The following is a 16,050-nucleotide window of genomic DNA, read 5'->3' as shown; positions in this document are numbered from 1 at the left end:
CCTGATGGTTTTATTTATCAGAAACAGTGCTGTTTGAAACTATTCCACATTGCTGAACAATATATTAGGAAGTTATATGTGCAGTTATGATTTTATATGCACTTGGAAGAAATAGTTTTTCTTTTTTTTTCCTCCCCCCACCCCCCCAGGAATTCTAGAGGTTTTACACTGTGTGTTGGTGGAAAGCCCAGAAGCTCTAAACATTATTAAGGAAGGACATATTAAATCAATCATCTGTCTTTTGGACAAACATGGAAGAAACCATAAGGTAGGCAACGAAGAGACAAGTATATTTAGGTGAATATTTGTGAACAAAGCAAACATGTTGTTCTGTGTAGAAGTTAGATTTCAAATATTTTAATACAGTATTTATAATTAGGAGTGAAACTTTTCCTAAAAGGCATGTGCACAGTTTGAAGAAGCAAAGAGGAACATTATCTTCTTTTTGATGAAAATGTGGATGCACACTAATTCTCAAGGGCAGCAGGAAGAATATATCTTAATATTGTTAAGAGAATTTCAGAATTGTTATAAAATAAAACTATTATGTTGGATGAATGACATACCCTTAGATGTCTTCCAGTAAGAAGGTACATAGCATTATATTGCCTGACGGAACTCACAGTGATTATGAAAAAATACTTAAGATGAAAATAATCTTTTTTTTTTCAGGTTTTGGATGTTTTGTGTTCTCTCTGTGTTTGTCATGGAGTAGCTGTGCGGTCTAATCAACATCTAATCTGTGATAATCTTCTGCCAGGAAGAGATCTGCTCTTACAGACACGCCTTGTCAACCACGTGAGCAGGTAAAAAGAAAAAAATCTATATCTCTGAACAAAGCAGAATAAAACTTGCAGTTAAAATAAATAGTCACTACAGAAAACCTGTTTTACTTTCAAAACTTTAAGATATTTTATTCTATGATTTTAAATACACTTTGCAATATTGGTTAGAATCAAAGCATGGGGCAGAGACAGCTGCTGCAATCTAAAGCTGCTCTAATCTGCTTTAAGTTTGTGAAAATGTCGTCTCTTCTAAAGATTATCTAGATCTAGCCGTGCTTTCAAAGTCTTCTCAGCCGTTGCCCTGTGTTTGCCTTTACGTTTGTGATGTTGTGAAGATTTCCTAATTACCTTCGGTCAGCATCAAGAATTCGGTGCCAAACATCTTCACCAGGGCCTGGGATATTTAGGGATTGCTCTCACCTTTCCTTCCATGGGGACTTGGAGAAACTGCCTTCTAGCAGATGTTAATAACAAGATGAAGCTAGTAACAAATTAGCAAAGTAATGTTTACAAAGTAAATGTTCATACAGCGTTTGAATTTATGGTGAAGCAGAGGAATCTTACTTTAAGTGAAGCTTAATGGGGTCTTCCTCTGCCTCAAACTTCTATCTGTTTGAAAAAGTGTCAATAATTAAGTGAGAATGAAAGTTGAAACATAGACATAGTACTTATAATTGAGAGTTCATAGGATTTATTAGGTGCTGAAGAACCTAAAAAATCCACAACTGTATATTATAAAGACGCCTTCTCAAATCTAAAGGTGAAATGAACTTGACGATTTTATAGCTGACATATTCGCTCCTATTTTTCATAACTACATGTGACTTGACTTCCCCCAACACATGCAATAACATACCAATGCATATAAGATGGAAAGATGGTGTAATGGGAATCATTCCGTGTAGTTAATACATATTTTTGCTCTGCGTTAGAAAGTTGTCATTGAGAATATTCATATTTGCAGTTCTAATGAAAAAAAGGTTTATATTTTTCAAGAGTCAGAAAGACCCATGAAATATTGAAAACATGTAGTGATAGGCTGAGACTTGCATACCTTGCACCAAAAATAGTTGGCAAAGAACCTTTCTAAGATATTGCTGTTTAACATACTTCTCCAGGGGGGCTGCAAAATTCTATTCACAAACCTGTATTTAAAAAAGTAAGTTGGACGATTAGGTTGATTAAGCTGTGGAGTCTGGACAAAGTCATAATAAAGCTGGTACTGTGTTCAGACAGAAAAAAAATCAATTGGTGATCCTACCAATAACTTAAAAATGATTTCACTTTTCTGGAAGATTGCTTTTGTCAAACAGGTTGTGTTTATATTTTTTAAGGAGATAAAATGTTTGACTTGTAACAAAGTGAAGAGTATCTCTACTTAAATTGTTGGCAAAAGACACCTCATATACTTCTAGAAAGAAAGTGTATTAGTCTTGTGTGATAAAACAAGTTATTTTACAAGCAATCAGATCAGTACAATCTACTTTTACACTGACGTGTATTTAACAGTCCATATCAACCCTTCTTTTTCTCCCCGTGTTCCCTGCACCAGCAGGCACACTGTGTGCTGGGGCTGGCTTAGAGCTACATCTTTGATTAGGCAGCTTGTATGCAGAAATAAAATATTTATAGATGTTATAACTCAGTCCAGTGGAAGGATGTGAAAACTACTTACATTCAACCTAGAGGTCTAAAAGTTTGTTGTTGGTTTTTTTTTTGTTTTGTTTTAGTTTTTTTTTTTTTTGTATACTTCTGTGCTCTGCGGTTTTAATTCAAATTGGATAGCTTTCTTAGTACAAAGCTGACACAGTAATGATTGTCTGGAGACAGATTTTTTGGGATGAGATTCAAGATACAGTCTTATGCCAAAAATTACATTAGAAGAACATAGTTTTCCTTCCTTTTTTTCTCTTTCCTCATGACCTTGATAAGTATGACTCTACAAATTGCTATTTAACTAAATATTGAAGAAGCACAGTAATATTTTGCTTTTCAAGCATGTTTGTGAAGTGCTTTAAAGTCATCAGCAATAGGAACATCAAACTGATAGTAAAGATTGGTACAATCACTACAACTTACTGAGTTATACAAGACTTAGAATAAGGAAGGAAGAGGTACAAGAGAATGTTGAAATAGATTGACACTTTATTTTTGTATCTTTGTAAATGTTACTCTCTTGAATAATCAGTGTTACAGAATGCAGTTTGCTATGTAAAATAAAACCTATAGTATATACTAATTGCATTTCTGTTGGTAGCTGGTGGATAGCTGTCATTTTTGTTTGTAGGCTTTAACATCTATTAAACATTCAAACAGATAAAATATTGTTATTGGTATCTGAGTGAGGATACTGTTTCAGTTACTGACACAAACACTTTTAAACTTTAACTGTATATAGTATTGTTTACCAGAATAAGTAAATGAATAACAATGATGCCTTCAGGGAGCTAAGGTCTGAGATGTTGCTGAAAGGGTGCACAACTTTTCAAGAGCACAGACTACTATGCATTGCTGCTCTTTCACGTGGGCACAAATGACACCACAAACCAGAACTTGAGCAGAATAAAGGAAGGCGACAAAGCCCTGGAGGTGCAAGCAAGAATTATTGGTGCCCATATTATCTTTTCTTCCATTTTAGCAGTTAGAAGTAAGGGTGCAACCAGAAATAAACATATAATGCAAATCAACTGCTGTCTTCATGTCTGGTGCTGCTGTGAGGGTTTTGTCTTTTATGACAATGGGACATTCTTTGATTATAGCCTGTTAGGAAGGGAAGGGATCCACTTGTCCAGAAGAGGCAAGGAAATCTTTTACAGTAGACTGGCCAACTTGGTGAGGCAGACTTTAAACTGACAACTCTGGAGATGAAAAAAGCAGAATCCAGGAGTGCAGCACAGGGTAGGCTCTATCTGGCTGGGGAGCAGCTCTGTGGAAAAGGACCTGGGGCTCCTCATGGACAACAGGCTCCACATGAGTGACCAGTGTGCTGCTGCGGCTAAGAAGCCCAACAAGATGCTGGGCTGCATCAACAAGGGCATCTCCAGCAGAGTCAAAGAAGTCATTATTCCACTGTACTAAGTACCTGTCAGCTGGAATACTATGTTCAGTTTTTGTCCTTCTAGGCAAAAAAGATGTGGACAGTCTGGAGAGGGTCCAGAGAAGGGCCACAAAGGTGATCAAAGGACTGGGAAGTCACCATAGGAAGAAAGGCTGAGAGAACTGGGCTTGTTCAGCCTTGAGAAATGAAAGCTTAGGGGAGACCTTATCACCATATTCCAGTACTTAAAGGGTGGCTACAAAGAAGATGGAAATTCCCTTTTTACAAGTAGTCACATGGAAAAGACGAGGGGTGACGGGTACAATTTACTGCTGGCAAGATTCCAATGGAACATTGGAAAGGGAAATTTTTCACAATGAGAACAATCAGCCATTGGAATAGTCTCCCCAGGGACCCAATGTTGGGCGCTTTTAAGATTCGACTGGACAGGATGCTGGGCCATCTTGTCTAGACTGTGCTTTTGCAAAGACAGGTTGGACCAGATGATCCTTGAGGTCCATTCCAATGTGGTATTCTATGATATAAAATTACTTCTATGGTTTTAATCACACAAAAAAGCATGAAATTTGAGTTTAACAAAGAGTCTGCAGTAGTTCATCATGTTCTTCAGAAAATTAAAAAAAAAACAACTTTTATTCTTTCTGTTTAAGCATGCGACCCAACATCTTCTTGGGGATTAGTGAAGGCTCTGCCCAATACAGAAAATGGTACTATGAACTTATGGTGGACCATCTAGAGCCCTTTGTGACTGCAGAATCAACTCATCTACGAGTTGGCTGGGCTTCAACAGAGGGCTACTCACCATATCCAGGTGGAGGAGCAGAGTGGGGAGGAAATGGTGTTGGTGATGACTTGTACTCCTATGGCTTTGATGGTCTACATCTGTGGTCAGGTATTCATTTTTCTGTGGTCTTTTTTGAGTGTGATGTTTTGTATTGAGAGTTTTTTTTATTTGGTTGTGAGTTTTTTTGTTGTTTTTTTTGTTTGGTTGTTTTTTACTAGAACATTATTTGCAAGTTCAGTGAATTTGTTTTCAACAGCAGCAAAGTGAATCAGATGTTTCAGTTGATGCTAGGAATATACAGAAACAGTACCCTATATGAGAACTTGTTTGAAGTTGACATTGCATATTGAAAAAATTGTTTTATACAAAGTAATTCAGATAGACTAATAATTTGTTTCAGCATTGGATTTTTTTTTTTTCCAAAGTAACTATAAAGATTTTATTTAAAACTCCAAAGGTGCAAAAAATGAAGTCTCAAAACCATTTGTCTGGATTTGTAATTTATGTGTGATAGTGTAAGAACATCCTGAGAGATTTAATTCACAGGATTTTTTTTTTTTTTTAACATTTTTTTTAAATGTGGCTCTTTAGTTTAGAAGTTTAGGAATACTTTAGAGGTGAAGAAACTTTTAAAATATGCTTTTTGCCATACTTTAAAACCAGATATTTTTCTGGTGTGATGTTTTATTTGCATACATTAACACTGGCTGTTTATTGCAAGACTTGCAGAATCATATTCTTAGCTTGTATGTGGTGTATTTAGTCAGATATTTGCCTTTAAAATATTACTGGCCCAGCTTGGTTTTATTCATTAGTGGTAATTTCTGTATGCAAATTCTAGTTTTAAAGGAAGCTGAACAGAATATCTACACTATCTGTATTTACTGTTGATTCTGCAAATATCTTATTTTCTCCTTTACCTGGGTTAGCTCAGGAAAACCAGAATAATAAGAAAGCAAGCTTGCTCTCTTTTTCACATAATTTAACTTCTGTGAAAAGCTTCCCAGATATCATTTAGGACAGTCCTAAACTTCTCAAAAAATTCTTCTACTGTGGTTACACCTTTTTGAGGAAAGATTTTTTTCCTTTGATTTTGGGACATTGTTGGGCAGTGGTGAACTGTAGAACCGACTAAAAACTGAATTAGACTTATTGGAATGGCAATTCTTGCCACTGTGAAGACACAAGCCAGTTTTCTAAAGCTTAGTAGCAGACAAGAGACACATTTTAGTGAGTCAGCTGTACATATCATTCAAGATTTTAATGTTTTGAGGCATTGCGGCTTGGTACTTGGAAAATAATACAGTTTTACATTTCAAAAGAATTTTCCAATCAGAATAGCAATGGATTGTATTATTGAGTGATAACATATCAGCTGGAGTGGCATCTTAGGAAAATAGCTGCCACTTTGCCTTTCATGTATAGCAAGAATTACTTTAGAACAATAATGCATAATTAATGGTGTCATTAAAGCTGTGTCATAACTAAGTTTGTCAGATAAAGTATTATTAACAAAGAACCAGAAAATAATGAGCCAACCAAAATAACTTTTGTAGTTAGAGTCCCTTTTTGGGAGGAAACAAAATATTACTGAAAATCAAAATGATTTTTCTACCCACCAGAAACTTTTTAATCAGAAATGTCAGAATAAATAAAAAATTCTGTGTGGTTCTGAAGTCAGTAATCCAGCCTAGTAAAAAATGTCAGACCACCTTTGTATATGCAATTTTTATATATTAACCTGTTTTGTGGATGTGGCTGGGAGATTTGGAGACATTTCTGTTTCCATTGAGATTCTCATGTAACACATACCTCTCAAGCTTGGAAGGACTTAAGAAACTAAATGTTGAAAATCATGGCCTCTCTATTTCTTCCACAATCCCAGGCTGCATCTTGGTAAGTCTCTGAAATGACAAAATGATCTTCTGAGTATGAAGCATTTAGTGCATTAATGAATAGCAACAATAATTTTTACTCATGAGTTTCTGTTCTGGACCAAGCCATTACCAGAATCACATTTAATTCACTTTTTTTTTTTTTTTTCTCTTCAGTCCTGCAATTACTTCTCTAAAATGGAGAAGCAAAACTCATAGATTTTAAGCCCAAAGCCAGAAAAGGCATTGGATTACTTGATCTGACCATGTGTTTATCTAAGACCAGGAAATATTTCTGTTAACAGTCAGCCTTGCGTTGATCCCAATAACCTATATTTGGCTAAATTTTAACATCTAAAAAGACATCTAGTCTCAAGTAGTATGCCTTAAGGAGATGAAGTATCCACTCTTCATCATCACTCTTTTAGAGTTTAGTTATCCCTACCATTGAATAATTGTCCCTTTCTGTGATTTATTTGAAACTAATTCTCAGCTGTTGTGATGTTTTTGTCTGCTGTTCTCTCCCGTGCTCTGTAACTTGCAGGATGTAGAGCCGGTAGAAGGCAGTTTCCTTACAAGCCATTCCTTACGCTGTGACTGCTACTCTGTTTCTCTGAAGCGTTTACTATGGTTTTCTGATTTGTGAGGGGCCCTTAGGACTCCTCCATGTCATTCCCCTGTCCTTCTTCATGGAGCTGACTATTCTTACAGCAACCAGGCTAAGGACATCCTGTCTTGAAAGGGTGTAGAGAAGCAGCAAGAGCATCTGAAAACTTCCCCTCCCCCCCCAACCATACTGCTGACTGCCCTATCAAGAGGGGCAGATTGCACAAGAGCATCTGTCCTGTAGTCTGCAGATTATGCAGCAGTATCAGGAAGTCATTTTCCACATGTGGAGTATTGAAAGTGTTGGTTTTTATTTTCCCTTGGAGTAGGGTTGGTGGCATATGTGTGAAAATTTATCTGCAGAAGAATTAGCGAGATTTTTCTTATATTATTTTTTGCTGCTGTTAAAAACATTTGCTATCTTCATCTTCTTGGGAAGACAGTGCTCTTTGTTAAATCCTTTGTATTTACAGAAGTGGGACAGCACAATTAACAAGTTAGTACTCTGTTCTTAATACACATTATGGTTTATCTCTTGCAGACATTGTATATGTTATTTCTGGAAAGCATATCTAGTGATATTTTCATACAGCTTTCATGATTTTCCATAAGTTTTCTGTTGCAGATAGCAGTTTCAGAAACAGACACTCTCTATTTCTGTATTCTATAGGTTATTTCTCTTAGGAAGCAGGTATATTTGTGTAAATGTAATTTGTTGAAAGGAATGATCCTTTAGAACTCGTATAAAGCCTTTTAAAGAAAAATACATATATTTATGGAATATATATGCCTCAAAATTGCTGTTGTCTTTGTCTACGCCAGAAAAAGCTTGTTTGTGCTTTGATTATGAAAATGAGTAGTATCATCTTACAGAAGTTTTTGAGGATACCGTGATGTGACCTTTAATAATAGGAAGTACTTTACTTTTCCTAAATAAGTTAAAGTACTTTAAACTACAATACTTGTCTTTATCTTGAATAATGAAGCATTCTTTAGTAAAGTATACTAGCTTTCATATTACTGTTTTTTTTTTTTTTTCTTTTTTCAATTTGCACTTCTCCTACTATGAGGAATGAAAGTTGTTTTCTTGATTTTGACAAATACCATTTTATATGGGTATTAGTAATTATTTTTCACTTACATTAAATGTAATTTAATTGTATTATTTGTGATTAAAATAGCTTTGTAGATACAATTGTATGCTTCCCTTCACTATATTGCAAGCTTAAAATCAGATCATGGTTGTTATAGGTTAGATATTTAAATATTAACCTGTTTGTGTGCTATCGCTGTTTTCATTCTGTTTTTTTATGCTGCTGTATGTTTTTCAGAAGTTTTGCTAAATGTGTCTCTTTTACTTGTATAGGTTGTGTAGCACGAACAGTAAATTCTCCCAACCAACATCTCTTAAGAACTGACGATGTTATTAGCTGCTGTTTGGACCTGAGTGCACCCAGCATCTCTTTCCGGATAAATGGTCAGCCAGTTCAAGGAATGTTCGAGAATTTCAACATAGATGGCCTCTTCTTCCCAGTTGTCAGCTTCTCTGCAGGAATAAAGTTAGCATCTCATGTAGCATTTTGTGGTTTTTTCTCTCCTGCGGTGTGTAGGGTTTTTTTTTTGTTTGTTTGGTTTTTTTTTTGTTTTTTTTTTTTTTGTTTTTTTTTTTTTTTCCCTCCTGTATACGTCTCTCATTTCCCATTCTGACTTCTGCTTCTTTGGCACAGTTCCAGTTCCTGGATAGTGAGAGCTACAATAGAGTTCTGAAGATTTAGTGCATCTGTTGTTTTTCAGTGCACCAGTGTATTCAGGTGGTTTGCAGAGAGACCTTACAAACAGCTGCTGTATCACTTCTTAGCTTACACATTTGCTCCAGGACAACATTTTACCTCTATGGGAAGAAAAACATCAGTCTTTAATATTAAAAATATATTTGTCCTATCTCCCTTGTTATGAGGCAGTAACTATTATTTGAAGATGCATTACCTGCACTTACCTTAAGAAATGGTACTTGTACTCTTTAGCAGGATGAGTTAATATGAACTCAGCCAATCTGAATTCGGGTTTCTGTAGTGGTTTTCTATACAATTTCAAGTCACACTTGAGGAGCCAGACATCTGCTTCCATTATTGAATAGTTTGAGATGGTAATATTAGAAGATTGTGTGATGTTCCAGTGGGGGCACCGCCAGGACTGGCAAACATAAAGGCTGAAAGCTGATTTCTGTTGGAGACAGAGCAATTTTCTGTGAGGAATCATTCAAAGATTCTGGTGAATGCTACAGAAGCTAAGAGCACAGTGGGCATACCAGCCGCTCATTCCAGATGCAAATTGCACTTTACCCTGAATAATACAGGAGATAGAATGTGGTAAAAATATAGACATGCATGCTATGAAACGCAAGACTATAATCCTGGATGTTTTGTCTCTGTCATCAGAGAAATATTTGACAGATATTATTAGTGTGCTGGGTGTGTTTCTGGAGAGTGTTGTGGTATAGCATTGACAAAAATCTTATAAAACACTGAGTAAATAGAAAAGAGACAAAATTATTCTGTTGTAAGGCTATGGTTTTGGGTGTTTTTTGATTCCTTCTGGGAGTCAATGTTCTGGGAAGATTTTTCAGTATTATGTCATTGCTACTTCATGATCACCCCATTCATTGAATTTTTCAGTAAGAAAACAAACATTACAAATTCACTATTTTGTAATGAATAAACCATGCTTTTCCTTAGGTTTCTACTAACATGATGAGTATAAGCTTTAAGGGAGAAAATATAGGAAGTTTTTTGCATTGTGTCCTAAGGTTTTAATGTTCTGTGAGGGAAAAGAATGAATCATATTCTATGGAATTTTCAGGCTCATTTCTCAAATGTGAAAGAATGGGTAACTCCTTGATGGAGAGGGTTGATTGATTAATCTGGGTTATAGTCTCTGCCTTCTGAAACTGGAAAGGCTGCTATTTACTTCATAGGTGTGCTAAGTAAACTCTCTCTGTGTGTCTTCTCTTCTGGTCTCATGATTTAGAATACTTCCATGTAAGTGGAAATCAGTTAAAAGAAATAATTGTTTACTTTTCCCCACGTTTTTTGCACCTCCTGCTTCATGAACTCCATCACTAGTTGGAGAAAGTTGACCGGTAAACAATGCAAAGTAGCTGCAACTTTTTTTCTTTCCCTTTTTTAAAAATAGCATGCAATAGTTGTTAGGCTTACAAACTGATTAGGTTTGACACCAGAGGTGTCTCAGTTATCTAAAGTATCTGTGATGATTACAGGGTACGTTTTTTGCTTGGAGGTCGCCATGGAGAGTTCAAGTTCCTTCCTCCACCTGGATATGCCCCTTGCTTTGAAGCTGTTCTGCCAAAAGAGAAGCTGAAAGTGGAGCACAGCCGAGAGTACAAGCAGGATCGCAGCTATACAAGAGACCTGCTGGGTCCCACTATCTCTCTCTCTCAAGCAGCTTTCACTCCAGTTCCTGTAGATACCAGCCAGGTATGGAAACTGAAAGATTGTGTTCTCATTTTTAAGTATGCATATTATAGGCCTGTGTTATTTCACACTTGATTGAATTTGCAGGTTGTCTCAGACTTTTTTTGGGGGGAGATTTGGTTGGTAGATTGTATTGTGAGAACCTGATAAGTGATGTGTAAAGTCCTTATAGTGCTCACTAGACATTTCATATATTTCAGTTCACAAACACTATAATAAATAGTGTTTCACCCTTAATATTAGAGTGGGTAAAAAGAATATTGGAACTTCATGTTCTCTTACTGGACATTTTATTACTGTTTAATTGCAACTACTGAAGAATCATGATGAGATTTTTAGACCAGCCTCAACTAATTCTTTGCTGTACTTGCAGGTCACTGGGAGTGGCATTTGACTTACTGTGGGCAGTAAATAGCATGCCTTGAAATTATAGCTTTCTTGTTTGGGTTTGTGTGCTTTTTTGGGTGTGTTGTTATTTTTGTTGTTATTTTTTTTGTTGTTGTTGTTGTTTTTACAGAGTTGCAATGAGTAGTACTTCTTTGATACCAAAGAGCTCCATCTCTGATCACAGATAACAGTAGTTCATTTTACACTTGATCATAGTTTGAGGTGATGTGAATTTTTGTACACCATATCCTCAGATTTCACCATATTTAGGAACTTGCTCCTGAAAAAAAAACCCATAAAAATGAACAAAGCTCTTAGTTTGCCATTTTGTGCTAATTATAGCATTCTGCATATATCGTGTAATTATTGTACGGTAACACCAACAATTAGGGTAACATTATCATGATTCACAGCACTGTATATTTGAGGTCTCTGGTTTTGAAGGTAAAGCAGACTTGATTTCAAATTTTGGAGGTAGCGTGACATGCTGTCCTGATTTCTCTTGTCAACTGTCACCTAATTTTTATAATTATTCTTTTTCACAACATTACCATGGTTGTTGAGTTTTTTAACATGTTTTAAGCTGAGAACTAGTATTGCTTTGAGTAGTTTCTAACCAGCTACCGGGAATGTATTCCGTGCCGTTTGGAGGTGTTGGATTTAAAACTGTTTTCCCTTCCTGGTCGAACTCTGAAACTTTTAAGTGCATAGGTTAAAGTATTTCTGTTGATCTAAGACTTGTCACTCACTTTAGTCAATAAGAACTGAATGATAATTTAGGTTTAGTTGAGAGATCTGTTTTGTACAAATTTTGTCTATTATGAAAGTTTGCATGGCACTGTCAAGCAACTTGTATTTATAATAGCCTCTCTCTTTCTCATCTCTTTAGATTGTTTTGCCTCCCCACCTGGAAAGGATTAGAGAAAAATTGGCAGAAAACATCCATGAACTTTGGGTTATGAATAAGATCGAACTTGGCTGGCAGTATGGACCAGTATGTACCTTCCAACTTAATTTTCGGTTAATTACGTAGTATTATTCAGCACATTGATTTCAACGTGCTAGTGGGACCACAGTTTTTCCATCCTTCCAAAATTAGTAACATTTCAGACCCTTTCCACCAGACACAGGCAGAAACCAACAGCAATTTTGTATTTCTGAGCCAAAATTCTGGTATTAAAGCTGTTTGATGCTGAAATTTTCAGCCAGTCTAACGGCCAGTGCAGAAAACACATAGTGGGATTTTCACCTTCTGGTTGTTTTTGGAGCAAGAAGTCCAGTTGCCTGGCAGAGTAAGACAATAAAAGCAGTTATTTTTGGTTCTCTTTGCATCTACTGGCTGACGTAACTCTTTCAGAAGTCCCAAACTTATTTTTCATGAGAAATAAGAATTGTTTATAGGTAATTTCATTAAATCTGCTTTGCTCCTTCCTTCATTTCTTTGGGCTCATGTCTGTATTAGGTGCTCCATATAACTCTTTTCTTATCTCTTTCCTACTTTTCATGGAGTATGACAGAAAAAAATACATGGCTTCTGGCTTTGATATAGAATGCAGTCTGTTTGGTTGAGATTTTTTTTTTAAACATAAAAAATATACAGGCTAGTTATTTGGAACCCAAGTGGGTTGTTTATGAAGAACTGTTGATATGAAGAGTATATGAAAAAAATAAAGTAGATACTAGATGTAACATGTATGCACATACAGAAAAATATATATTTTCTATTTTCATTAATATAAAGATTTTGGTCTTCTGAGAAACTCAGATTACAGATTTGATGTAACTGGGTATATGTATTATATTTGTTGGAGCATATGGCAGTACCAAAGGATTTGATTAACAGAGAAGACCTCTAGATTATTTTATTGTTGCTATCCCCACCAAATGAAACAAAAACCCCAGTTAAATGAATGTGTTGAAACATTTTAATTGTGGTAGAATCTTAACAGCTGTGAAGCAATCTGCAGGAACTTTTACTGTACCATGACTTACCATGCAGAATGTAATTGTACAGTTGAACACTTTTAATTTGAATAGTATATAGTAAGTATCAAATTAAGCAGTGATTAATGTTGTAGTTGTATTCAGAATGAAACCAGGTGCTAAATCTTTTAAGTTACTAAACTTTCTCTCTCTAGCTTTAGTGTTCTGTGATTGGATGCGCTCACTTGGGGAAGGTGACAACACTGATCATCTTCTAGAGACTGACTCCTTTATCAATTGTTTTCTCACAGATGATTTAATCAGTTTAAGCCACTGTTGCCAGTTATAGTTATCTGCAGTGATGCACTGCAGTTACTGAACACTGAGAGAAGGCATGAATCAGAAACTAACTGGTTTAGATTAACACATAACAGTACTCTAATCTTAGCTATAATAAAACTGGTCTTTTTAATTCAGAGTAAAATGCATTTTCTGAAAAAGTGGTATTTTTTCACCAAGTTGAAAAGTTTGAAGGCTAAAATACAGAGGTTGTAGATTTAAATGTCTCCACATTATTCAACAAATCTGCTATAGTTTGCTGTTTATATTCCCTCCTACATGCCTGTTTAATCAGTCTGTGTGTAGTATCACCGAAGTGATACTCAGTGTTGCATGTGATATTACTACTGTATTTTATACATGTAACAAAATAAAATAACAAGCTAATGTAGCAAAAATAGGGACTTTTGTTAACTGGCTTTGTTATAAGTCTGAATATGAGTGGTATTTTATGGCTGTATGTCAAAACATAACATAGATTGCACTATTCTTGAACTTTGCATATTGGTTGTGAACATCCATATAATGAAATGTACAAATTAGCATTTATTCTACTTGAGATCTGCAGTATGTTTTCAAATTCAAATTCTGTGTTACTTGAACAGAATGATCTTGCTCTGAGAATACCAAATACTTATCTTTTGAAGTGTTGTTTAGTTTGAGTAAGTCTGACAGGATCAGCTTTAAGTACTTTGTGTTTTGGACTGCTTTTAAATTTCTTCTAGTTTTTAAGACTCACTAAACTTATTTCTTTTCTGTCATTTCAGGTTCGAGATGACAACAAAAGACAACACCCATGCTTAGTGGAGTTCTCAAAATTGCCAGAGCAGGAAAGAAATTATAACTTGCAAATGTCACTTGAAACACTGAAGTAAGTTGCTAGTACTTTTGAACCTCATAGTGAGAGTTTCCTGAGGATTTGCAGTTTCCAGAATTGTAATTTGACGTGTAAATTACGATTTGATGCGCAGGTGAGGGTAAGAATATGAAAATGAGGGAGTGAGATAAATTAATGAATGATGCATTTGGCATTGAAAATTACTTTGATAGTCTTCCATATCTTTTGAATTTTAGATTTATTGTGGTAATGCTGATCATGTAATAGCAACTCAAGCAGTTTCCATCTAATTTAGAGGAAAGAAATAGATCCAAGCTTTGAAAAAGGGCTCTTTGCTTCTTATTTGGTTTAATTCAATTTAGTTTAATTGCTTTCCATTTTCTTTATTGCTAAAACACACTGACAATCAATAGGTATTTTTTTGATGTGTCTAATGATAAGCTTCGCTTCAGGACCCCGTCCTTGCTACTGTTTCTGTGTCATCTGTGCATGTTGCCGCAAAACAATAGTAGGCATTTCCTCCTTTTGTGGATGAGTGGTTAGATGTGTGAATGTCGTGGAAGGTCTCCAGTTGGAAAGCTGGAAAATTTAATGTTTATGGGTTTCTTCAATAATCTAGATATCTTGTTCACAAGGATACAATTGCTTATCTCAGCTTTGTCAACCAAATGGGTGTGAGTTCTACCTTTGATGCAATTGCATTGAAAATGTGTTAGTGTAAGTTCTTCCATATGTAACATTGCATGTAGCCAACACGTTAAAATATTTCTCAGACTGATAAATGCCCAGTGGTATACATAGTTCTCCAGTCATTCCTATTTGAAATCCATTGAAATATATTAATTTTTTTTTCTTGTTAAAATAAAATTGCTTTTTCCTTTTCAGACTATTAACAAATAGTGACTATCTGCATGTTTCTGGGAATATTTGTATTATATTGTTTAAAAATTTGCCATGTAAACTGTGCAACAGTGTTTACACTCATAAGGACTTCATGAGCTAGGTAGAACACTCCTAGAATTTCATGTAGTGTCCTTCTCTGGTCAGCTTCTCTGCACTTTTTACTGATCCATCATTCCCACAGTGAGTAAATTACTCAATGAAAAATTATTTATGAGCCTGAGTGTTAAACAGTTTCTAGAGGGGTATTCTGGCATTATTTAGAGATAAATGGAACTCTATTGGAGGCAAGAAAATAAGTTCATATTTCTCTCCAGCTAGATATTACAACTCCAATGAAAGCTTTTGAGACCCATGTCAACCCACCAATGTGCTAAGAATTCAGAATAACTTCTTCCTTTTTTTATGAAACTACAAAAGATGTCATTAACTTTCCCTACAGTTGGATCTTTTGCTAGAATTATCTATATAATATCACTTCAGATATCACAAAAATCATAGTCTCAGAATTAAATGCACACTTCTAATGTTTCATGAAATATTAAACAAATTTTATTAGTCCTTGCATAAATACTGGCTCAGGACTGAATGATTTTCTAAATCTAATGCTGACAAAACAAACAAAAACATAAATTATGGATTACTTTTATTTTAGTAATTTTATTACTTACTCCATAGAGCACCTTTTCATTAAAGACACAGTATCTAAAAGATAAAGCTTTCAGTCTTCCTATGGACTTCAAAATGCGCATGTTTACTGAGCTCAGTCTTAATTTCATTCCTGTATTAGTGCTTGTTTTCTGAAGTATGCAGTTCTAATTTTTTGGTACCTTGTTGCATTTATAACATAGACATCTATTGTTCAGGGACTAGAATATGGGTGCCTTGCTCAGTTCATTTTTGCAAGCTCGCAAAGGTGAAAAAATTAGTGCACTAATCAATTTTAGATGATCCATACTGTAATGACTGGAATTTTAAGCTACTTTGACTAGTTCTTTACTAGATGTTTCTAGTTTACTAGCAGTCAGCCTCAATGGGGGGAAAAACGGAAATAAAATACTCTTT

At 35.3% G+C, this 16,050-nt stretch overlaps 1 protein-coding gene across 1 annotated transcript in view; it reads left to right on the top strand.

Moving 5' to 3' along the window:
• Positions 1-16,050, top strand: part of RYR2 (ryanodine receptor 2) — a gene marked incomplete at its 5' end in the record, with an annotated part of 392,755 nt that overhangs the window by 201,702 nt on the left and 175,003 nt on the right. Inside the window, 7 exons of the mRNA XM_082048672.1 lie at positions 150-268; positions 673-806; positions 4,494-4,735; positions 8,474-8,666; positions 10,385-10,601; positions 11,875-11,979; positions 14,015-14,118. Coding sequence (XP_081904798.1) covers positions 150-268; positions 673-806; positions 4,494-4,735; positions 8,474-8,666; positions 10,385-10,601; positions 11,875-11,979; positions 14,015-14,118 — 1,114 coding nt within the window. The remainder of the gene's footprint in view (positions 1-149; positions 269-672; positions 807-4,493; positions 4,736-8,473; positions 8,667-10,384; positions 10,602-11,874; positions 11,980-14,014; positions 14,119-16,050) is intronic.

This window comes from Streptopelia decaocto, assembly GCF_964273445.1.
Source record: "Streptopelia decaocto genome assembly, chromosome: 3".
Taxonomy (NCBI): Eukaryota; Metazoa; Chordata; class Aves; order Columbiformes; family Columbidae; genus Streptopelia; species Streptopelia decaocto.
Note: the sequence above shows the minus strand (reverse complement) of the source record. Positions and strands in the feature narration are given on the sequence as shown.